The sequence below is a fragment of the Gouania willdenowi genome, chromosome 19 (genome assembly GCF_900634775.1).
Source record: "Gouania willdenowi chromosome 19, fGouWil2.1, whole genome shotgun sequence".
Classification (NCBI taxonomy): domain Eukaryota; kingdom Metazoa; phylum Chordata; class Actinopteri; order Blenniiformes; family Gobiesocidae; genus Gouania; species Gouania willdenowi.
This window is the reverse complement of record NC_041062.1, coordinates 3,874,692-3,901,286: the sequence shown is the minus strand read 5'-3', so window position 1 is coordinate 3,901,286 and position 26,595 is coordinate 3,874,692. Positions and strand designations below refer to the sequence as shown.

General features: G+C 38.0%; 1 protein-coding gene across 1 annotated transcript in view; it reads right to left on the bottom strand.

The window, feature by feature from the left end:
* cox10 (cytochrome c oxidase assembly factor heme A:farnesyltransferase COX10) overlaps positions 1-25,956 on the bottom strand; it is a 31,109-nt gene extending 5,153 nt beyond the window's left edge. Inside the window, exons 1-5 of the mRNA XM_028477140.1 lie at positions 25,839-25,956; positions 24,768-24,910; positions 24,326-24,674; positions 23,035-23,159; positions 2,272-2,342 (exon numbers count right to left, since the gene is read on the bottom strand). Coding sequence (XP_028332941.1) covers positions 2,272-2,342; positions 23,035-23,159; positions 24,326-24,674; positions 24,768-24,910; positions 25,839-25,869 — 719 coding nt within the window. The 5' untranslated portion in view covers positions 25,870-25,956. The remainder of the gene's footprint in view (positions 1-2,271; positions 2,343-23,034; positions 23,160-24,325; positions 24,675-24,767; positions 24,911-25,838) is intronic.
* Positions 25,957-26,595: the final 639 nt, after the last annotated feature.

Genomic DNA, 26,595 nt, shown 5'->3' with positions numbered 1-26,595 from the left:
ACTTTTTCATAAGACATTATAATAAATGCACTAAAATATAAATGTAAAGATGCTAAAACGCATAAAAAACTGCATACAATCATCACAACGCTATATTAATAAAAGTTAGTATTGTATTTGTAATTGGAAATAATGCCAATTACTGTGATCATAACTGCACATGGATAATTGAAAACGTAATTGTAATTGGAAAAATGTAACTGACCACAACCCTGGCAGAAAACGTCCATCTATGAAAAATCCCACCAATGGTAACAGAGAAAATGTGATGCGTTTAAAAGGAAACTGATCCGATGAGATGAGATGAGAAGCACGTGCACGTGCACACGCCGGAGATGAAAACTAGCAACAGAAACCGCAGCGACTCAGGCTTTCAGCTCCTCCTTTAACTCAAAGCAGTGACACTAAAATCTGCTTTAAATTCACCAGTAAATGCTCCATAAATTAAAGACGGGGCAGATCCAAATCTCATTTTTTTTTTCTTTTTCTTCCTTCAAAAGAGCTTTTATTTTGGTAGCGCAGCAGGCAGCGAGATGGGGGTAAATAATGCGATTAGTGGTTTTATGTCTGTTTCATGTGGGTCTCAGCACGGAAGAAAGACTTCCATGTGCTCATTCAGTCGGTTTTTCAAAATAAAAATTAAACATTGTTAAAGTTGCTCAGCTAAAGAGGAAGATAAAGATTTTATTACACAACCAAAACTAAAAAAAATCCTTTGGATTTCACTAAGATGACCCAAAAAGGAGACCATACAGTTGCATGTGGGCGTGGGAGAGACCGAGTGTGTGTGTGTGTGTGTGTGGATGCCAAACTGTGTCCAACACTGACATCATATGAGGGAGAAGCGGGTTTGACAGTAAAGTCAAACAAAGCTGAGAGACACCTCTGAAAACAACATGGAGACGGTGTAAAAAGCGTAAGTCTGACAGCTTGTTTGACAGAACCAATCAGGTTCCATCTGCTCTACGTCCTCTCACTGCGTCGTATGAAGCGAAGGAGGAGAAGACGACAAACACACCAGGACCACGGACACACTTCTATCACCACTGTTCATCTTTATTTTAACAGGCCACGGAAATATAAATATATTTTGATGTAGTTTTTGTTAACATTAGTCAAAAATTAACACTATCACAAAAGGCTTCAATGACTTCTGTTTCATTGGATTAGGCCTCGCTCTGCATTCATTAGATCAATGTTTCTCAAATGGGGGTACGTGTAACCCTAGGGGTACGCAATGGCACTACAGGGGGTACTTGAAATAAAGAGTGCAGATAATTACAAGTGAAAGCATGGGGTATATGAGCATATGGGGTTTTATAATGTTAATTTTTTGGTTAAAAATGAAACAAAAAATGACCACTAACTCACAAAACGACACAGGACACATTAAATGAGAGAAAAATACACTACGAAATACACAAAAATAGCAGAGAAACATACAAAACGACATGAGAAACAACCACACGACACCAAAAAAACACATACTGAGAGAGAATAATCTAAATAATACCAACAACACACAAAAACTATAACAAAAATCCACAATATAAGAATAAAATATACTGAATAATAAAAAGAACAGGCAAAAAAACTACAAAATATACAAAATGACACAAAAAAACAAAACAAAATGATGTTCTTAATTAGAACATGAACTGAAAATACAAAAGTCAGTCTTGGCAAATGATAAAAACTGTATAAATAAATCTATTCAGGAGGCACTAAATACCATTTCATTACACTTATTTACTCTTTTTTCACAGAATTCTGAGTAAAATGTCAGACGAAGGGGGTACTTGGATTCAAAAGTTAGAGAAAGGGGGACTTGAGCCAAAAAAGATTAAGAATCACTGCATTAGATAACGTTTGGACATTTTTATTAAATATTTTTTAAATTTTTAAACATTATATTTCACTGATAGTAAGTGTTTATACTAGAAGAATAGAATAGGATATTCTATTCGTTTATACTGACAGTAAACTGAAAATATTGTGATCAAGACGAGTCTTACTTCACTAATCCATCTCCAATTGTTTTTATTAGTGGTTAATTGTGGTAAAGACTTAAAAAAATGATAATAATAAAGAAGAGAACATTTATAAATAACAAATACGTTTTTTTTACTGCAGTGTTGGAACTGCTGCAAATTGAGTTTCTATCAAATAATATGACAGGTTGATTATTTACCTGCCAAGAGACTAAAAATGCACACTAGGTCAGGCATACATAATTAATTTAATTAAATTAAATAGATATGAAATGTGTACCTGATCTGTCCTCGGACAAGTGGACGATTCTTCGTACGGTTCATGTTAGAGTCAAACGGCACCTCGAAGTACTGTGAGGACAGAAGAAAGACATTTAAATTAATCAATCGATCGGTGAAAATCAGCTTTGAACACGTTTGGTTTTTTTTAGTATTCTCGTCTACGCTCATTGCAATTCAAGCATTTCAAAACATTATCTGAAGCAAGAACAATACAAAAGATGAAAAATTAAAACCAGACATGGGAAAGTGACGGTGTGGGGGCTAAATGCAGTCCTCACGCACAAAATGATTCCAAAAACACACAGAAGAATAGAAAAAGTCAGACAAAACGACTTAAAAAAAACAACAATGAAATTACAGAAAAATACACAAGTAAAAGAGGACTCAAAAACACACAAAATGACAAATAAATACACAAAAACAGCAAAATAACCTACAAAATGCCTCCATAACAGACACAAAACTACAGCAAAATACACACGAAAAACCTTAAAATACACAAAATTATTCCAAAAACTCAAAAGTGAATTACAGAACAAACAAACAAAAACATACAAAACGAGAACAAAAACAGACAAACTTTTTGTTATATCCAGGGTTAATGCTCAGAATGGTCATTATTCTAAATGCTGACATAAAATGTTGATCACGTGACTCTCAATCTGACCCCGCTATGTGTAAAAGTTGCATTCCTGCCTTAAACTATCCTGTAACATTTTATTTGGTACAAATTAGCAGGTCAACAGTGCTACCTACTGCCACCTAGTGACATGAAGGAGTACGTACATTACTCTGCATACACACATAGCAAAACAGATCCAAATATAACCAACAACACATATTTAGCCCAAACTATGTTGAAATTAAACAGTTACACACAGTACTGTTTTTAAAAGCCTTTGGACAATCACCAGAGTTGATTTGAAACAAAAAGTGACAAACAAAAAGTGCAAAGCGGACACAAAAGCAATCAGAGTCAGTTTGTCTTGTTTACAACCAGAGCGCGGCTGAATGTGTGGAACACTTTGGATCAAATCACAGGACTTCCCACCTTTGCAGCCTGTCAGGCTTTTAATGCAACATGTGAAGTGAAACAATTTGAAGGCTGCCACGGCTCATATCTCAGCTCTGCGTTTGGGAGAGTAAATGGACTGGAGGTGGAAGGTGAAGGTGCAGAGCTGGTGGGTGCGAGGCGGCGCTGGTGGGAGGGTTCTGGGCTACGACTATGTGAAAAACTACTTCTACTCCTGTTTTATGATCTGCTCTGGAGGAGCGCGCTTCAAAGTGCTCCCATGAGACGGGTAATGTGTGACTAAAATGCAAACATATGGGGTGCTTAAACGCAGGAACTGGCTAATCTGTGTGTGCACAAAAGATGTGTGTGTTAGTGTGTGTGTGTGTGTGTGTGTGTACACACTTACTGGCTTGATAAAAGCCTTTAACTAATGAAGAAAACAGATAAGGCACTGACATGATGGAATATCAAGGCGCAGTCCATAAAACATCTAATGGACAGATTATCATGTAACGCCACAGCTCAGACCGAAGAGGAAAGCTCAGTGAGAGAAAACGCAACCACACCTCATTTTGTCGACTGAAAATGTCAACAAAAAATTGACAATAAATAGATTTTGACTAATTAAGAATAAATACATTTGAACGAAAACTATATCAAAATAAAATGATATTTTCGTTAACTAATAAAAACTTAATTTCATGACATGGGACGAAAACCAATTAGAAGTCATGCGATCATGTGACCCTACACATTGATCACATCAAATGTGGTTGTGTGTATTTACAAACAATAACAATAACCTCCAATATCAAGTTGATGAATAGTAATTGAATATTTTAGAAAATGCATAACCACTCCACTATATCTGTAACAGATTTAGTCGACTATTATTGTCCTTTACTGGACTAAAACTATAAAACATAACTGAAAAAGTCCTGATTACCAAATTTTGACTGAAAATTTGTTGCATTTTACTCAGACTACGACTAAAACTACATCAAAATGAGCTTTTTCTGCCAAAATCATCAATTTGACCTAAAGTCCAAATACAAAATTTAAACTACATTTAATCGGTTTTATTTGTCTTTAATCAGAAATACATAGGGGGAAAAATGAGTAAAACACATCAACTTTGACAGCAGAACCTCCTGCTTGGTTTCCCATCTCTTTGTTTGGTCTACTGGGTCTGAACCAGGCCCAGGCTGGGTCGACACAGCTGTGTGTGCGACTGTCGGAGCCCTCGGCCTTGACAAAGGTGTTAATTCTATTTCCTGGGTCAGGAAATGCGTCAAGAGGTCAGGGGGCCGCCCGAGAGGCGACTGCATGCTGTGTCCAGGCTGGAGAAAAGCGACGCCTGAACCGGGACTCTGGGAGGATGCGGGCCGAGCCGAGCTGGCTTCAGCACGGCTCACATAAAAATGGATGCACTTTGGTTCCAATAACATCAACTCGAGTAGTAAAAAACTAACTGTAGAGTGAACGACAGCGCTGAGCTCCCACTGGACCACTAACACACCTGCAGGGGTTGAGGAGGAAGACTCACGCAGTGTGGGAAAGTATCTCAAGTATTTATTCTTAGTGATGGTTACTTTGTGGACCTCCGCTGCGTGTGTCATTCCCAGTTTGTTCGTGTTCCTCCCTCGCGTCCCCTTGCTGTGCCTCATCTGGTTCACATCAGTGGCCCATGTCATTATTTCTCTCCAATACTGGCATGTGTAACAGTGATGGCTTGATCCTAATTGGGCTATTTGTGTTTTGTGTGGCTGCACGTGTGCAGATCTAGATAACTGTCAACACACACAGTGTCAGATTTTCCACCACTGCCAGTTCAATGTTTACACTTATTCTTGGTATTTTTTGGATTATAAATTGCAACTTTTATTCATTTAAAATTGAGAAGGCGACTTATACAGCAGAGCAACCTATCCAATAATTTTTCACCATCTAGTGAGTAAAAATAGGAATTAAATACCGTAAAATACAGTATGAAGATAACTTGTATGAAGCCTCCAAAACACCACATTAGATTTATTTATGTCTGAACCAGCTTGAAGCAGACAAACATCCGGGTGTGGGACTTCAGGTGCGTTAACACCGAACGACACTTAAGAGACTATAGTTGCTTAAATCGCCCTCGATAAGTTGATGGAATAGTCGTGTTTTTTGCTCGCTTTGTCGCTTCATCGCTCCAGTGACGTGACGACCCTGAGAGGGTTGCACACGTCGTCTACGTTAGTGTTGTTCCGATGCCCATTTTTGGGCCTGATACCGATACCCGGTTGCATAGTATCAACCGATACCAATGCATGTCAATTCCACGATGATATGACCTGTTTTTCACCCGGGGCAACGGCCAGGGCGAGACCGCCGCGCCCGCCGCCACAGAGTGGGGTTTCAGTTTCGAGCGACGGACGGAAAACCGGGCCAGAGCCTAGCAGGGGGCGCTGCCAGCAGACGCTGGCGCATATTTTCAGAGCGCGTCCACGGCCGAGTTACTTGGTAACAGTGGATTCTTCTTCGTTAGTCGCTGGAATTGCTCGAGTGGCGTCGCTTGAAGGGAGGTTGCTTAACATCGCGTCTACATTGATTTTAAATGTAATCTAGTTGCCAGAGTCGCTGAAGTCACATTCGGTGTGAATGCACCTTTAAAGCCAAAAGCGACTAATCTGTGGATTTGTCTAAAGTTAACAGTAAATTATATTTGTCATCATGTCTGTTGAGCATTAATGTTTTTTCGACAAGTAAAAGTCTAAAAAAAAGTGTTTTGAAACAGACATTTTTCTTTCTTAGTTCTGACAAGAAGACTGATGATAAAACCAACTGAATAAAGACATTAAAAATATTCAAATCCAGCTTCAGAATATAAAGTATATGACGTACGTGACTGTTTTTTGTTGCATTGATTTATCAAATACATAAAGAATCTGCCTTATTTACAACTTCAGGAAAATTCATCATATTTCTGTGCAGTGTTTCAAACAATAGTGGCAGATACAAGTGTATTTATAGCCCAAGTAGAACTTTGCCTGTATCACGTTTAACAGCGAGCCCAAAGCTCATTGTTCCAAAGCACATTCACCGCCGAGTCATCAGTCATCTGCAAGGACATTACGTTATTGAAAAAGAACAACGGAACCTCCCTCCATCAACACCCCAGCGATGCTAGTAAATCAGCTGATAATTAGCACAGAGACGTGGGAGGGGGGCACAAAACCGGAAGCTATAGAGAGAAGGCTGCTGCCTTCAATTATGAACAAAAACACACTCGCGCACCACACATAAACATGGGGACAATTAGCTACCAGATGATGCTGCCGGAACACAGATGAAATAGAAAAAAAGTGAAGAAAAAGTGGGGGTGTGTTCAGCTGCCAGATCCTTGTAACCATCAAAGGCAGAACGTGATCCAGGACTCAACAGGCTGCAAGAGGCATTTTCCTAGTTTGGCATTACAGCTACAAAAAATAAGGCAGCTTTGTATCGTGACCACAAAGAACAGCCGTATCCATTTAATTAGCATGAGTTAGATACTTTGGTAGATCACTTACATTGAAAACTCATGAGCTCAGGCTCATTTGTTGTGTTAAAGATTCTAACACGTGTTGTGTGGATGAAAGACAACGTGTAACGGCAAGATGTTTTTGTGGTTTAAGTTAACAAAGGAAAAGGAAAAGCTTGTTCAACACTCACTAAGTAATTATCAACCTGTTACAATTACCTTGTTTCTCTGTCTCTGAAGTAATGTCTGGACAAATTGGTAAATTGAAAATCTTCTGGTTAAGAGGTAACCAAAGTGTTACAGTGTAACATTCCCATGAGCAGTTGGTTTCTACCTCCACCAAGGATTACCTCAAAATGAAAACAGATTTTCATAAAATTTGACAGATAAAAATTTAGACTCGGTTAAATTTCATCCAAATCGGATACGGTTTGCACATTTCATCGTAATTTTTCAAAAAATGGCCATGTCCATAAATTTGGACATACAGTATTGTTATTAATGGGGATATACATTTCTTCCAAGATTTTAAAGTGTGAATAATCAATGATGCAGATAACTACCAATATCTGGAAAAGAGGAGATCTGGCACTTGGTGAAGTTTTGCACTCTGAGTGCTCTTGTTCTTTGATGTAAGAAGAGAGATGAGGTAACTGTGTAGAATGTGAAACAACTGTCTGACCGACATGAGGATGGTACCAAAGCATTTATTCATGGAATAATGAGCTAGGCTAAAAGACATGGAAATCCATCGATGTCAGTGAAGAAAAAACAACTCGTGATTTGAATAAATAAGAGACACTTCTGGTAATGAGGGCACCTCTGTCACTTTAACTGGGTCTCTAAAAAACAACATTAGATCATGTAAACGGCCTGGTTGGGCTCGAAAACGAGTGGGAATAGCTTTTAAAAATTGTAGTGTTTTGATGCAGGTGGGCTCATTGGTGGGACACCCCCAGGATTCTTTGATTTCTAAGTTGCCAATGTAAACCTCTTTTGTTTACCGAAAGAGAATAAAAACAGTTGTGACCCCAAAAAAAACTGTGACCAAAGGGGCGACAGTTCCGACTCTGCGGTTAAGAGACAATAAAGCAGAGAAGAGGAGCTCTCCTATGGGAGAGGCTGAATTTTTTACTCCAATAGGAAACAATGGGGTGTTTTTGCATGAACAATCACGCAAATTTCAAGATGGTGGCACATAGGCTCTAAAATGGTATAGTCGTGCAATTTTTAACAGTTAATAAAACTAATATGGTGCAAAATAATGCGTTTTGTTAGGCAAATAAGTACATTTCAAAGATTTTAGACCACATTTGTAAAAACAGTGGAGGACCCCTTTAAGACGGGTCCGTTAGTGGCTCCATCTTCTTGACCATCAGTTCTCCGTGTGTCCGTCAGCTGTGAGCTGAACCCGTCCCCTCCTGTTGCTCTCCTTCTCGAGCTGTTTTGGCAGCGGTTCAGCTGGCACAGCCTCCCTCTTGATTAATGAGCCGAGTGTGGGACAGTGAAGTGCTAAACCGCCCTCATGTTAATCAGCCAATTAATGCTGAGCAGAGACGCATTACCTCTGCCCGGCCGATAATCGGTGGCTTTGCCTTTGTAGAGAAACCTCGCAGCAGGATGGACGGAGAGATAGCCACGGAGCAAAAGTTTTGGAATGAATAGAAAAAAAGAAAAGGTAAAGCTTGACATATTTCAACTGGAGGATTATTCATATGCAGTGCTTTCATTTGAACTCCTCTGATCAAAGGATGCTGTGACAGCTGCTGCGTTGGCTCCAGAAATAACAAGAGGGAAGGTTTTTGGTTCATAGCTAAAGATAAATGAGCGTTATCCCTTTATGTTTGGCATAGGAGACTCTCCTAAGCTGCTCGTCTGGAGCCGGAGGATAAAAATGTGCCTTTGGATTCAGCAACGAGTGATGCCGTAGTTCATCTCGCATTCCTAGATGTCAAGCACTTTCAGATTTTGTATCAGTTGTGCTGCATCTTGACCAGGTCACAGTGCCTCCTATGGTGAAGGAGGACTCACATTACACATCAGACTGATGATGTGGGCAGTGGGAATGACAGGCAATCTGTTAGCCCTGACTAGCAGGGTGAGAACACATGTTTAATCAAATGAGCAGTGTGGAAATATTCAGATTTGGTGTCAACCTTAAAGAAAACACATAATATCCATTAGTATTATTTTGGGTTCTATAAGATTTTAGTTCAGTTCAGTAGTTTTTTTTTTGCAGAGATACATAATGAAGTTTGTGTGAATCTGGAGTGTTGGACCAAAGTAAAAAAAACAAAAAAAAAACAAAAACAAAGAATAATAAACATTTTCATATGCAGTTTTGCGCCGATTTACATCTACAAGCATCAAACCGCTAATTACGCTAATTAAACACTGAAGCAGACAATCACTTATTGAAATGAAAACGAACAAAAATGTAATTCCAGTGAAGATTTTCGAGCTTTGCTTTAGAATGCAGACAAAAAGGTATTTACAAGTTGATGGTTTAAAGTGTGTTCATTCCAGAGCAACAGTACCAGTAAGAATGAAAATAAGTCCAATGTGAGTAGGCAGAGGGTAAAAAGAAAGAGAAGCAAAAATAAGCCCAGATTTTATGTGTGATGATCTTGTGTAAACTGCATCACAACATCCCTGTCACAATGTGTCCTCCTCCTCTTTCTCCAGCGCTTCACCCTTGACATCCATCCCTTCTCACTGCTGTACATCTGAGTGAACAGTCAAAGTGAGCTGTCAGCTATACGTTTGCTAAAAGTACCAAGAACTCTTGCTGTCAGGATGTGGCGTAAAAATAGGGAAGAGAGTGGGAACAGCTCCGCGAAAGGAAGTCACAAAGGTTTGCTCCAAACAAAGATCAACGCCTCTACTGTCAGAAAAGAAACATGTTTTTCTGGCACTTCGCAGTAAAAAAAAAAGTTTTATCTATCTCTCTAGCTGATTACAGCCATGTGGGCGTGAACCGGAGAGGAAAAGCAAGGTCCCTGTAATGTCATCTATAAACAACAGGAAGAACAGAATGAATATAGTAAATAATTCTCTGAGAAGGTTCTCAGTCATCCAGGTCATGTTGATTTTGGAAGTTTAGTCTAGGCAACTATACTTGGTCTTTTGCTAGTAGACGTTTTACCTCTCATCCAAGAGACTTATTAGCTTACTCAAGGTTCCTGGAAACAAATAATCCCTGGGAAGTGACTACGATGACGTAAATATAGATATTTGAGAGATTGTGTTAAACCCCATCTCTGTTCAAAGATGGCACTTCCTGTTTTACAAGGATGACTTCTTCTACTCTTCTCTCTAATTACGTGTCCATAAGGTAGGTGGAACGTTATGATGGTGAGTGTTAAACACACCCCTTAGAAGACACATCTTAACTAATATAATACTTTATGATTAAATCTTAATTATTAAACTCGAGAATGCTATCGCTAAAACTGTCAACTAGCCCAACATATGGTAATATGGTAACCCCCCAAATGTAAGTAGTACCAGATATAATTTACCAAATAAAAAGTACCTGTCATCAAAATATGACAATACAATGCAATGGTAATATCTTGAAAAAATTAAATATCTTGAATTATGGCAAAACATGTTTATTTTTAGCCTGAAAAATTTTGCTTGCTAAATTCTTCCAATTCTGTTGGCAGATAATTTGGTTTAATTGAAGTATTGTATATCTGATTTTACTTGCCTTAATTTAAGACATTTCGTCTGAATAAAAATATGATGAACAGTACTTGTTATTAGATGTATTAAATCACCCGTCATTAGTGATGGTGTTACTAATTTAAGTCATGGGACCCTGACTGGGTTTAGCATCGTCTTTGATGTTTGTCCTCCATCACAATTAAGACTTCCTTCAATAAGGGAAATACGTTTGCAGGGGTGAAAACGCTCTCAGTTTAATGTAAACCACACAAATAACCATATCCATTGTTGTGTTTTATCTTACAGGTGAGCCTACGTGAGCAAACAATAATTAAGCAATGAACACTCAGAGCAGTAAAGTAGACAAAACAAGTCATAAATCTCTTTGTCATCCTCCAGCAGGCTTGGCCACAAAGCAAAGCACACACCCTCCATTAGAGGAACAGGCTAAGTACAGTTAAAAGTGTCACGGCTCGAGCCAGTGATGCACACTTTGAAGCATCTCGTGCGCTGTAATAAACATTTTCTACATGACAGAGTCTGAGAGGCTGCCATGTCATCAGAAAAGCTGAAGATCCTTTTAACTAAACCTGCCTGTGTTGTCTGCTGCAGACGGAGCTCAGACGGTGAGTGCACACAGAATAAAACGGCGCCGTGGCTTCGTCCAGAGAGACACAAACGACCGGTGAGGATAAACACGTCGATGATGACACGTAACCAAGCACTGAAACGTCAGGTTGAAATGCTATTTCACTGTAGACTCTCAATGGGAGCGGAAATACAAAGAGTCAGCATAAGGTGACATTAACATTATCTACAAATGCTGATTAGGGATGGGCAATATAGACTTAAAAAAAATGATCCCGATAATTTCTGGTATTTATCACGGTAATGATAAGAATCACAATAAACAAAAACCATAAATAAAGAAATAAATAAATAAAACAATTCCCAACATAAAGTACAAACAGGTTCCTTACAAACACATACATTTGAATACATCAACACTAGACATATTAAAAAAGGCTACAATAGCTGCTGACTCCAAGAGCTCATGAGCTGATATTTTATGAATTATATTTGTGCATATGGATCACTCTATTAGCGTTATTGTATCCAGTTCATTTATTTCCTCACTTAAAATGAAATTATTTTCTAAAAAATAACTCCATTAGTGTTTTTACTGCAGCTGAATCTTGTTAATTTTATATCTTATAATAACGAGTTACATAAAGTTATGGTTGATAAATAGAGGTATCGTTTTAACCAGGGTAAAAAGGTTGAAAGATGGCGACACCCAAACTGTGACAACGGTTAAACGTCCTTAAAGTGACATGAGGACAATAAACCAGACACAGAGAAATTCAGGACAAAAGCCACCAGCTTGTCTCTGCATGACATTAATGGACAAAAATCTAAAAATAGCTTTTCATGTGACCTTATTACAGCTAATATTTGATAACTATCAGTGTGATTCTTTGTGTGAAAGTGTCTTATCATCAATTTCATTAATTAAAGCTAAAGCTTCCTAGAAAAAGGCCTGCTTAGGTAATGTAACTAACTTGTGATTTGTGGCAGTTCTGAACGTATTTTAAAATAACAGAAAATTCAAGTATATCCTACACAGTCATCACTGAATAATACGTTTTGTGGACCGCTGGGCAAGTGACTTCTTTAAAGCTTCTGATAAAAATGTGAGGGAGAAACAATTACTCAGACAGTGGAGAATTGTCAGCGTGTCTGAATCTGGGGCGCCTACTAATAATGAGGCGCCCTAGCACTGCGCCGATACAGTGGGCTTTATGATAAGAGGAAGAAAAGGAATGTCTGAGAAACTTTCCAACGGGACAGGTGTGATGTGTTACATTATTACAGGCTTTGTTGGTTAAAAACTACATTTATCTCAGTGTAGAGAAAGACCAGATGACTTCATCGCATTTGCAACGCTGAGCTCTGTTTTAAAGGAGTAAAAAAGTCTACATTCAAATTCAGACAGAGGGATGAGAAATCAAACCAAAATCTAATCAAATATTTGTGATTAGGGTCTCTGATTTTCAAAGATCACGGAAAACAGAAAATGGAATTCACATTCTGAAACTTGAAAGAACTTAATCTGAAAAGTTTTCTTTTTTCTTCCCTCACATTAATGTTTTGGGACAATACTGTATCATAGATTTACAAGCCACATATCACCAGAAAACTGAATCTCTCGAAAGTGTGACAAAAGGATGACTTTGTCCAATTCCGCTAATAATCCTGTTCAAAATCTTTTGCTAAGTGTTACGGTTCATCTAAGTGATCATTTCATCCTGTGACAGAAAATGAATGCAGAGCTTCATCTGAAGTGTGTATTAGATAAACTGGTGACACATCACAGCAGAAGCACTAAATCACAAAAGATTTCATGCATAACGTGAAGGTTATTCGTCAGTTTAATTTAACGTTTCACAAATGTTGTTTTGGGGCCATCAGACACGTTCTAATGGGACTATTCCTGTTAAATGGGTGACTGAGGGTCTAGCGGTGTAGCTAACGTCGCTCTTGCCAAGTAACGTTAATGTTAGGTACGATTTTTGGGGCGTTTGATAAAGTTATCGAAACAGGGACAGACCATGAAACGGAAATGTATAAAGTGACGGGGAAATGGTAAACCCTGAAACAGACTTGGGGAAATTTTGGAACAAAAAATCGGAGGCTGTTGATATTGTGATCATTGAATTAAGATTTTACTGTAGAATGAGTTTTTTTTGCCAACAGTAAAACATGCAGAGACAGTTATTCGTGAATGGGCCCAATGTGTCTCTAGTGAATACATCTGCTGGACAAATATGATCCAAATATTCCCAGTTTACATCCATCAGCGTGACATAAGTGGATTTGTTTATCCTCAGATTTAGGATAAAATATGCCCCTCTCAGCAACTGGCAGGATGGAGGGTTGTTAAAGCAAGAACTTAAGACACACCCGAAGCTTTAGCAAAAACTCAGCGCACGTGTGTATGTGTGTGTCGTGTTTTCCAGCAGTGATGCCCTCGGCCCTAAAAGCTTCTCCGAGTGAATCAAATTAGCATTCAGCGTTGGCTTGTGGCTTCACTGTAAACACTGGTGTTTTTGATAAATATCCAAAGATCTCAGCGTTACAAAGAGAGCTCCTACCCGTCTTTAGCCAACGTCACTTCAAACCGACAGGGGAAAACAGTTAAACGTTAACCAAAGAATCAATGTCGTGCATTTCATATGTATAGTGCATTTATTTTCTGATAACCAGGAAAAGCCGACAAGCTCATGTGGAATGCAAGTTTCCTATTTGAAAAAATCCCCCCAAAAACTGTGCGATATAAACCGTGTACTTTATCAGTCAACAACATGGATGCATGGCCGAATCTCCAAAATGTACTTATTTTGTAAGTTTTGATCATCTGATCAACAATAGTATCGTGCAAAATACATTTCACGTCATTGCTACGCTGTAGGTTATTCTGCCGTCACAGATTACATTTCTTCAAGTAAGAGAAGGTTCTTGTTGGGTTCTTTCTTTCTTACGCGTCCGCTGGTGCCATATTTTCCATGAAATAAGAACTTTTGTTCCACCTCTAGGGGGCACAGTTTTGACTACCTGGGAGAGATGCACATATTCGGACACGGGCAGAGCAGACCTTTCTGCTGACACCTTGTTTGGCCCCATCCGAGCACTTTTGGAAGCACTATCAACGCTGGAGCCGCTTTCACACTTCTCTCTCCCATAGACAGTACACGTGGGCGTGGTTCCAGTGCCACTAACTGACACGCCCCAGCCTTCCAGAGAGAAGTGCTTGTTTTTCAGTAATTTTGAGACCTAATTTTATATACTTAGGCATTTTTTTCATCTTTCAAATTTGGCGCAGTAGTCAATGACACATGCTTCTGTCATAACAAACATTTATTTCTGCTTTACACAGACTTTAAAGCTTAAAAAATTACCTCAGGAAATTATGAAACAAGGAATAACTGTTCTTTAGAGGTTTTCATGAGTTGATCAGTAAAAACAGTTCACCATCAGTATCAGATCGCGTGTGCTGGGTTGGTATGTAAATATTGACTCAGCCTGTATGAGGTAAGTGATTTCCCCAAAGCAGCCAATAATCTGTGTGTTTGTGTGTGTGCGAGGAGTGTAGAAAGATTCCCCAGAGCTGCACAGGCTGTGACTGAAGTCATGTTGTTGTCAGCGTCTGTCCGTGTAGGTCACTGAAGCCTGTAATCAGGCGTGTTTTGTCAAACGCTAAAGGCTCATCAGAAAAGGTGGAGAGGAGGCTCTACACCTGCCCATCACTCAGTCATCTCCATCCCCTGCAGGTGAAGTCACCTTTATTGTGATGGCGTGTGCGGACGTGTGCGTGTGTGTGTTAACAAGCCGTGGCGCTGACAGCTCAGAGAGATGCTTTGAATCGGAGCATTTGTGCGTCACTTGAGCGTGACCTTCACAAAAGATGACAACACGCGGTAGACACATTCAGTGAGGAACCCATTTGATGCTTGTGTCCTTTGAAGGATAACCTGTATTTATCACCCAAGGATTCAGATAAAACACTGATACAGCAGCACAGACTCACAATGGTGCACAAACTATGCAGCACTCCTTGCATTTTATATCAACGAAGATTTCAGTCAAGTTTAAATGCAATCAAACAGGTTAAATCAAAGGCGTTCAACCTCCTCATCCCAGAGGTTTCTTTATTTGCCATTTTCTTTTTCTCTTTGGTGTTTTAGGGTCCCACTGCTTTACCGACAGACTTTATAAGTCTTTTTCCACAAAGGACGATTCATCTCCAAAACATTAAGAGAAATCACTTTGGTTCTCCTTAGTGTACAGTTTAATCAGAGCCTCTAAAATTGCTGGATTAATAGTTTCCCTTTAATACAGCGACTGCTAGTTTAATCATAAAAGACATTTTTTAGTCATTAAGAATGAAACAAAACCTGTAAAATCTGCTTACAGTTTTTATCATGAGATGTTTTACTTTTTTTCAAGATGCTGTTTTCAACAAATATTGCAAACTTATTCAAGTAATAATTTTTATTATAAAGTATTCACATACATTAAAAACAAGTAGATTAATAAATAAGGTAGACATTGAGATCATGAAAATATAAAAAAAGCAGATGTAAAAAATAATAATACATTTATAAGGCAGATATTGAAATGAATAAATAATGCAGACATTGAAAAAGGGGAAAACAACAAAAGTATGTCAAATGTTAAAATAGAATAAAAACAAAAGGAGGTGGAAGAAAAAAGCAGAGGAAGAAGAAAATGAAAAGAAGAAGAAAGATGAAGAATGAGGAAATACAAAAAGAACTTCAAGCGTTTTGTCTCACACACCAATAGGAATCAACCATGGTAAACGACAGACAGACTACAAACAGTAAAACATATTCCGATGTCATCGGTCAACAAAGGGGAGTTGCTATCCTACTATCAGAACCAAGCAAACACTTTGCCTGGAAACAGGATTGTCTCTCGTTCCTCTCGGGTTCAGCCTGCGGGGATGCAATAGGTCCATTTAGCCCTGATGTCTTTATCAGAGGATAGCATCTGTCTCCCGTCTGAGGCTACAAGAGGATCCATTTGTACAGTTTAAACTGGACAGGCACCCCACCGCTGACAAAGACAAAGGGCTGTAAAGAAATTAACTATTTAAAAGGCCCGTCTTGTTAAATATTCATTCTAATCTGGCACTGGAAGAAAGATACCCATCATGTCGTTTCTTCTCTGACTCGCCAAGCAATTAGAAAGGATCTTGCATCTCTTCTCCCGGGCTGAATTAACAGCTTGGTGGAGATCATCAAACACAAAGAGGTGAATAGAAACCCTCTTGCAGTCAAAGATCAGGTTTCTCTTTTGTTTTAACTCGGTTGGTGGAAAGCTGAATCTGAAAGACAGCATCTGCTGCAGGAGAAGGAGCTTTTTAGTTGCTTAATCAGCCATTCACTCTGATGTATGTGAACTCTGAGCGGATTAGTGTGATTGAAAGGTGATCACAACATGTTTATTAAACAGTATCATTCATCAAAATGTGTAAAAAAGACCAGAAACGACCTCTCAATTGTTTAACAACACGGAGGAATTTCCAGGATTTACTTGTCGATATTTAAAGCTGATGAGACGAGAGTCTGACATCCAAATGGAAGGATAAATATGATTAAAAAGATGATCGTTTCACTTCAAAGGGATTCCAAAACAAAAAAAAAAAGGTCTTCAGGTGATTAGGATCATAACTGTGAGAACAAACCAGGATTATAATGAGCTGTCAGTGAGATTTTAGAAGGTGGTGTCATCATTATGTTCTGGAGTTTCTGCTCGGGTAATGCCCTGTGTTCAGGTCCTGTACTTCAGAGAGGTGACCACAATGTATGAAGCAGGAAACATGCAGGAGGGTAAATAATGCATGCCTGCACAGGATTGGAGAGCGGAGAGAGAGCGCTGGGGGCTTGTGGCTGCTCGCATGTGCGTCCTACCCTCCCGCTGTTGCGCACAGAGCCCACACAAGGGAACGAACTTGCCCCGAACGCAGAGCCGACACCCGTCAGCCACCAAAGGAGCCGGCAGGAACTTTCATCAAAACAAATGCACAAAAACACTCACAGGGTACGACTTGCTCTGCACACTCTGTCAGAATAATTGGGCTGTATTTATTTGACAGTGAAAGGCCACATCAGATCTTATTTACACTGCGGGGAAACCTCAGACCTCCCCGAGGTCGTCCAAAATCTCATCTGACCCAATTATCCAATTAGCTGAAGTAGTGGCCAGACTGGAAGGCGATGACGGCCATGACACCTGCGGGTAGGGGGGCCCGCGCTCTTGGAGACTTTAGCAACTTGCTCCTATTACTGTTGCAAACAAGTCTCAAGTTCAGGTTGAATTAGAGGTCACACTTTGCACAGTTTATACCATAAGAGCTAAAAGCTTAGGTAACCAAATTCATTCCAATATCTGGTTTCCGACAAGTAGTGTAGTTTATTTCACCAACATTTGGGCAGTTATTTCAGGATCCTGCTTACTTTACAACAGCAATGCAGGCTTCGACATATTTTACACCAAAAGATCTGGATTATTTGGCAAGTTTAAGTGCAACTGTGCCATGCCTGAGCACGGGCAAGCGCAAAGACATCCAACAAAACAAGTTTGGTTGGAACACTTGGTCATGCATGAACACACGCACAGTAAAGCCCAAAGTTTCCATATTCCATCTCCAACGGCGGATACTATTGCCCACTGGATGTGTTTGTGGTCCGCTCAGATCAGCCCAGTCGAACATCTAGGACCACTACGCCACAAGATCATGGTAGAACTACAAGTTCACGCAATAACTATATATACCAAAACAATGTATTTATGTTTTGTTTGACCTTTGCACTGATTAGTGGCAACTGTGCGACGAAATGTGAAGTAAATCAATTCAGTTTCCCGTTCGGGTAAATCAAAATCTGTCAATCGTCAGAGAAAATGAAACTCTTGCGTATTTCTCTTGAATCAGTCCAACGTGATGTCTGATACACGGTGCGTCGATTGCAGTTGACTATTGAATAAAAAATGAGTGCGTATCTGCTCTTGTGCAGCGGAGGAATGGGCTCAATATTTGTGGGTGCTGGTACTTCATGAAATAGATCTAAAAAAGCAACAGTCATTTAAGTCGGAGCCATGTTTTCAGAATCATTCTACATCTTTTAGCCAAAAAGTCCAATGATGAGATTGTGCCAGGTGTTTTTCAGACAGGAACGAGATGACGTAACTGGAGGTGGTAACACGCCACATTGTGAGTCGACGCTCACAGATTCCAGCAGCTGCCCTTCAGGCACTTCCTACTGGGACAAAGAACGGCCTTGACTTCTGACAGCTCGGCTAAAGGTCTCGCTGCCAAAACATTTACCTCACCCAACCCCCCACCCGAGGCCTTTCCCTACCTCTCGTCAAGGTAATTCAACTTTTGTGTGGTCGCATCTCCAAGCACGCTTGTCTGCCTCTTCAGATGCAAAACATTAAAGGATTAGGGTGGAGCGGGTGGATGAATGAGAAGAGGCTGCTGTCTCAGCTTTGACTTGGGTGTCAAGCTTTTGTTAGTTCTGACTTCTGCTGTGCAAACAAACAGCCAAGCTGAAAGACAAAAAGTTGGCACGCAGATCTGAAGTTCCCATGTTTCTTTTCATATAACAATACATACACGATTGAAGTGTTGACAGTTAGTAATCATAGGTGAGTGTGTGATGCCCGGTGTTGAAAAGAGAGAAGATGTGTTACCAAAGGAAATCACGTGGAGAACCTATGTTTTCCTCCGTGGAACAACCCAAACAGACACAGTTTTCCTCTCACCACAATGTCTAAAGGCTCCCACATGCATGACTGTGTCCAACCACACACTTCAAAGTCAACTCTACTCAAACACAGGTGGCTCGTTTGTCTCAAACCATAATCCCATCCCGGGCTCTTTCTAATTAAGACTCTGTTGACGTGCAAAATTGTGCCCAGAGAGGCTAAAAGGAACGAGGAAGCAGAGTATGAGAAACAAAGACGAGGATCACATGCCAGCTCGTAGCCACAAGAAAGACTTCCCTAGCCCGAGAGCAGATTAACTACTCATGTGTTTCATGCTCGGTTAGTAAAAACAAAAGATTTACAATTCATATTCCTCTTGGACTTCTTTTTATTCTACTGTATGTTTATGTACAAAAACCATGAGGGCCATTCCACAAATACCACACATTTATGAGTCTGACACTTTTATCCAAGTCAAATCTGAAATTCTTGAGACACCCACAAAAGTATCAGCAGTCTTTGCAACTCTTACGTTCTATACACAAAATACAATCACTGAATGGGTTTAATGATAACAATTATTAGGCTGAATTAGGCTGCTTTGTATTTTTAAATGGTTTCAAGTAGATTCCGACCGCAAAAGGATTTTTAGGGCTGATACCAATATTGACAGTTTTAAGAAGCCAAAATCTGATGTTTTCCCCGATAACAAATATATGAAATATGAACATTGACAAAGGATATATATAACTGCACATAAACAAATTATTTTGTTATATATATATAATACCCAAAATATTATTTAAGTAAAAAACAAGACACTACTAAATTAAAATAAGAAACTTTAATTACTTTTGCAAACTGTATTTTCAGAATACAGGTTCCCTAGGCTCGCCAATCCTCTACCAGTTTGTTTTACTGATGGTTTATGGCTCAAGTTTTGCTCCGACAACCTACAGGACTGATGCTCTTCTGTGAGGGTGGGCCTGCACATAAAGAAACAGAAGCCCCTCACTCTTACGTCACTCAACATTCTGAGCATCTTACAGCTCGAGTCTGACCCCAGACAGAGGAGGATGAGGACATATTTGAAATACCTGAGGGATATTTACACACCTGCTCAGTGTGAGGTAGCCGGCCCTGTTTCAGGCCACTGCAAAGACAATACAGATGTCCACCACTACCCCCGCCCCCATGGACTGATTGACATCCAATTGTCCCAAACTGTGTAGATATCATAGTATACGCTAACAGAGCTGTCAGTGGGATGAGCAGGATGAGGGCGGGGCCAGGGCGTCGTCTTCAAGGCCATGAACCTGCAGTGTGATCAAGGCCTTTGCCAAATTACAAGGTAAAGTCTCCATTAAGTGCAGTTCAATCCAGGGCTGAGGGAGAGGTCAGCCATTATCCTAATATTCCTAAGTCACGGAGCGAATTCCTGAGCACGGCGTCACCAGCACACAGCAGAGGGAGGGTGTACTTAATGTACTTAATCTAAGTGTCTCCTTTTGTTTACAGCTTAAAAAAAAAACCTTTCAACGGGGAAATAATAACAGTGTGTGAGATGCATTTCTGAGATGTGTAGCTACAGAGGAATGCTGGACAAGCTTGAAAAAGAGGATCTGCCAACTCTTAGCGTCGGACATAATAAGAAGTGTTTCCTATGGACCTTTAGCTTTGTTGTGTTTGTTCAATTCTGTGTTGTTTTGATGTTAATTTCTTTTTTTCCTTCTGCATTTTTAGCCTTCGGCCAAATTTTGCACGGCCCTCAAAGTAAAAGCAAAAACTGACTTCAAAAACACACATAATTACAAGACAAAAGTCAAAAAATAAACAAAACAACAATGAAAATATACAGAACCAAAACAAAAATACACAATGATTTTAGAAACAAACCAAACTACAAAAAAACACAAAAACCCCTTGTTTGTTCCTGCATTAATGCTCAGATTGCTCATTATTCTAATAATAATATGGAAGTTGATGATGTGACTCTCAGAACTCCAAAAACACACAGAATGACTACAGAAAAATAACTGAAAAATGCAATAACAAAAATGTGAGAAAATCATTTAAAAAACACACCAAACTATGACAAAAAAATACTAAAACCCTTTGTTGTTTCCTGTGTTCATACTTGGTCATGATTCATTTCTTATAATGTGTCCCTCACACTGGACACACATTTTTGTGGCCTCTGCTGTGATAAAAGTTGCCAATTTCTGCTTCAAATAAAACTCCTTAGTCAAACTCTTTTATGTATTTTTGTTTTAAAAGGGTTTTATCTGACATTATTAATTTAAAGACAAAGAAACATTACATTCCAGTCCATTTCAACCATTGTTTAATTATAATCTTAAATTATATTTTTTTAAAAAAAAACACTTTTCAGTTCAAACAAATGTCAAAGTGCTGCAGAAGAAAAGGAAATAAAAACTTTTTTATAGCTTGTTTTGTATTAAAATAGTCACTGCTTACTTCTCAGAACAGCATGAAAAGCTCAGTTTGAAATTGATTTGGAATAGGCCTGAGCAATATATTAAGAGTCAAGATATATCACGATTTCTTAATTACAATATCGCCTATATTAATATATTTACATATTTTAGCTTATTTTTATTAAAAGACTAGTTTTAGGAGTCGCTGTTTTCGCTCCTTGTCAGAACAGCAAGGAAATCACAGTTAAATGGATTTCTGAGTGCGTCCTAATGTAGGGATGCACAATTAATCGAATTTTAATCGTGATCACAATTTTGGTTGCCACGATTAAATTAACCTAATCATATTTACATTTAAAATACTGGCTCTGCCCTCTGTAATAATGTATTTGTTTTGTTAGCCTTTGGTACATTTAAAAAAAAAAAATATGTAATCATTTTAATGCTTCATTTTGCACTGTAAACTGTACACCTATTGTTTGTTTAAAAACAGTTTTGTTTCCGAACATGGTAAATAATTGTGGTTATAATCGTGATTACAATAATGATTAAAAAAAAAAATCATTGTGATTATCCTTTTGGTCATAATTGTGCACCCCTAATTCTAACCCAGACCTTCCTCTAAACAAGGCCCACCAGAGAACTCACTCACACGTGCTGTCCCTTAGAGGAGAAAAAAGCCAAAAGTGGCACATATTGTGCAGATGTTTGTTCATAAATGTGCCTGTGTGGCATTTTTCATCAGCAAATTAAACCTGAATTGTCTTTCTGGTCAGACTTTATTGAGTTAAAAATATCAAGATTAATACCAATTTGAGGAAAAAATAAATATTGAGATATGAGTTTCGGTCCATATCGCCCAGCCCTACATTAAATACATCTATTCAAAGGCCTTAAAGAGATCAGAGTCGTTGAAAGCTTTAGTGCATCACTATCGTTCCCAGTCGAACATATAAGACGTCGACCATTACAGACAGAGACACACGTCCACACGGACAGATTCCTACTAGAGTTGAATGAACTTGTTATACATTATTAGAACTGCGTGAGAAATGAAGAAGCTTTCAGCTGTGACTCTGTAGCGATGACCTACCCTGCACCCATTGGTTAAAAATACATACAACTATCGTCTGTAATGTTTACTGTACAACATAAACTCCTTGTGTCATGTGACCTCTCGTCCTATTCATAGTCTCACACCTCCTTTAGCAAACCTTCACCTCACGGTAACCATGGTAACAGTGTCAGGTCAAAGCGACGAGGAAAAATACATAAATACACGTAAACCTCACCTGTGTACGGAAGCTTATTGCATTCACTGAAGGAAAAAACCTTGGTTCTTTCAGAGTTGATGAGATAAAAATAAGTAAATACATTTTTTAAAAACGGTCCTGTTTTTCTGTTTTTATAGGAAATGTTTTACGTTTTTTCTGAGTTGATGAAATAAAAATAAGTAAATAAAAAATTGGCTCTGTTTTTCAGTTTTTTTAGGAAATATGTTTCAGTTTTTTGGTTTGTTGAGATAAAAAATACTGTTTTTTAAAATTGCTTTGTTTTTCTGTTTTTATAGGAAATATTTTAAGTTTTTCCTGAGTTGATGAAATAAAAATAAGTACATTTAAAAAATGTCCTTGTTCTTCTGTTTTTTTGGAAAAATTTTAAGCTTTTTCTGAGTTGATGAGATATGTTTTTATAGGAAATTCAGAAAAAATGAAAAAAAATTTCCAATAAAAAAGCTAAACTTTTTTCTTCAGTCAATGCAATAAGCTTCTGTACCTTTGTGCCTCAAATGGAGCAGCATTGTCAGAAAACTTATTTATACAGTCAAACTGGTAAACTGGTTACCTGGTTGATGGAATTGGCAGCACAGGAGGCGAGGCCTGTTCCCAGCGAGGCCACAAAAAACGTGAGCGGATCAAACGGGACCGGAGCCATGGCAAAGCCGGCTGCTGCCGTCGTCACCACCAGAGCTGGAATCAGTACATTAACGTTTACTGGAATTTAAACATTAATGATTATATTCAAACTATTCTTTACAAAAGTGTTCAGTTTCTCACATTTTTTTGAAAATATTTTGAAATAATTTTTAAAAAAAGTAATAATTCCAAGTCCTAAAAGCTAAGATGCTGCATTAAATAATACATTTTATTTTTTAAGCTCTTTTTATCTAAGGTAGGTACTCACAATGATACAATCCATAAACGCTGCTCTCATCCATCTTCATATGACATATATATAATTAAGAAGCCGGCAGAAAAATTCATGTGAGTACATTATATCTACCTTTGAAATATAGTTTACACATGATTTTAAATTACATTTCTTTTTTGGCATACATTTTTGTTTAATTATGTGTTCTTTATTTAATTATTTTTTATTTTGTTTTCCCATAGGAGTTGAAAACCTATGTTTTCTGAAAAAAATTGATGAAATATTTCATTGAAAAAATGGAATTTAAAAAAAATGTATGCAGAAAACATGGAATTTTGAGAAAAAAAAAAAAGATTTTATATGTTTTTTTTTTTTTTTTAAATGTATATTTTTTTCAGAAAAAATAGGTTTTTAACTCATGAGTAAACAAAATTAATAATAATAATAATAAAAAAAACCATAACTAAACAAAAATGTATGTCAAAAATAATAATAATGTGTAAACTACATTTAAAAGGTAGATATAAATTGTAATGATATGGATTATTCTGACTGCTTATTTATAATGTCATATAAAGATGTATTAGGGCCCTGTAAAATCCTTTTTATTTTTTTTCCAAATTCCGTTTTACTTTCTCCAAATTCTGCTGAACATAAAAAAAAAGTAATTCCGTCTTTTAAAAAAAATATTTTTTCAGAAAATCTAGGTTTTCAACTAATATGAGGAGAAAAAAATGATTGAAAAGCATAATTAAACAAAAATGTATGTCCAACTTAAAATGTAGTTTAAAACCATGTGTAAGATGCAATAAAAAGGTAAATATAACTTATTTATTATGTCATCTGTCAAAAAATAAATATCCAAGCATGGTCAGCATAAGTTTAATACACGGTAATGCCATCAGAATTCCACAGGATCTTTGACTAATTAGGATTAAAGTCGATAAAATTACAAAACCCATCAAGGAACCAAACAAAAATGTACCTGTGAGTTTTATTTTGGCGAGTCGGGCGTACACATCCGGTAAGTCGGTCACATCCACCTTCAGCTGCTTCCACTGTCGGTCCAGACGCGCCTCTCGTGCCTCTGGCGTCTCCACTTGGACGTGTGGCGTTTCCCGTGCGTTGGTGGCCCCCTCTACGGGGGTCTCTGAGGAGGAGGCTTCATTCTGTGCTGGACTGATGAGACCGTGAGGCTCAGGTTCAGGATTCAGAGTCGGGATTCTCTCCACCTGCCTTTCCACCGTGTCATCACTCTCATCCACGATGGTGACAACAGATGTGTGCTTGGGGACGGCACGCTGGTGAAGCTCACTGTTGTTTTTTGCAACATACTGCAAAAAAAAAACGGTAGATTTAGCAGCTTTGACTATAACAATTTATGACTTACTCGTTGAATAAGGCAAAGTCTAAATATTATGAAATACCTGGCGTTTAAGGAAGTTTAGGTGCTGATACGTCAACCAGTTTGACGGATGCGTTCTGTGCTGGTGAACGATGCTGCGAGCCGACTGGTGACACCGAGGGACACTCGCAATTAATTTATGTTTCAGTTTCACACCAACAAAACCTAAAGGAAACACAGCACAGTGAGTTTGTTTCAACGTTATGACCGAAACTTGTCTACACACAACTAGGATTACAAAGGGCCGGAATTGTTTTGGTAAATTTCCACGAGAACATAACCCGGGAATTTGGGGGGGATATTCAAAAAATGAACTCTTCATTGGTATTATTTATTTGAATTAATCGAAAATTGGGAGTTTTCATTTTAAATAAATATCAAAATGTATTGGCTTGAATCTAAAATCTCCGACATAATAAACATTGTGTTGATTTGATTTATTGAGGTTGTTTTTCAGGTTCGTCTAATTTATTTTATTGATTTAATTGTAAGATATTTTTCTGTTTAAAGTTAAAATGTCTGTAATAATAAATGGGTCAGTTTTTCTCATAAATACTGTTGTTAACGTTTGTTCTCTTTTTGAGTAATATCAGTAAATCAAGCTTTTTTTTTTTTTTTTAACATTACAAAGAACAAAATAAGTCAAAAGTATGTATGATTTGTGTTGATCGTATCGGATCAATATCGGTAGTAGCCAATATAGTATCGGTAGTGGAAAAAAAATTAAAAATCAGGACACCCTACACTGTCACATATTCAAACATAAATATTAGCATCCATGCTAAATATTAAAATAAAAACATTCTTCCACTAAAACTACACACACATTTTAATTACTTCAAAACAATGTCAACTTTTAGAAACAAAAACACGCACAAGCTGTAAACTGACAGGTTGGACATGTGACGTTGTCAATGACTTCTATTTAAGGTCACTGCTGCTGCCAAACAACCTCAATGCTAAGCTACAAGCTAAGCTAATAAACTAGCCTCCACTTTAGCTGTTTTAGGGCTGTTTTCAACAAACGAAGACCAAAATTGAGTTTTAATCAGACCGATTGACAACAAAGAAGGCTGGTTAATCTGAGGGTTACCTGGCAGGCGGCTACATGGCGTTTTGAACATGATCCCGGATCATTAAACCGGCTCCGGCTGCGAAGCCCTTCACACGCAGCGAGCCGCCATTGTGACCTCGTTGTGTAAAGAGAAGCACTTCCGGGTCGGCTACGTCATCCCAGGCGGCTGAAATAAAATAAAATAAAATAAAATAAAATAAAATAAAATAAAATAAAATAAAATAAAATAAAATAAAATAAAATATGTGCTTTTTCATCATCTTTTCTTTTCGTTCTATTTCTTACATTTTTCTGTAAAATGTTTTCATTTATTGTTTGTTTCTGAAATAAATAAATAAAAAAAAACATATAATAAGAAATAAAATAAAAATTAGGGTTTTCTTCTTATTATTACAAATTTCATACTTTGATGGCGCTTTTAGATTACTTTTGTTGTAATCAGAGCTATATAAATAAAGTTGAATTGAATCGGGGAAAAAAATGAAATAATTTGCATGAATAAAATTAAGAATTATTTTTACCTTAATAACGGCAAATTATCACAAATTCTTCCATGACTGGAAATAATAAGAATAACAATGATACTATTCGTTTCAAGCATAAAACATATCAAAATCTTGGTTACAGTTGGCATGATTAAAAGTAATAGTACAATCTGCAGAAAGGATCTTTATTTAAAATCTAACACTAGCACTGATTCACTTTATTCTGTTTCTCAGTTGGTCTGTGAGGATGAGTGCCTCTCATCACACTGCTTTCACTGCTAAGTGTTTAT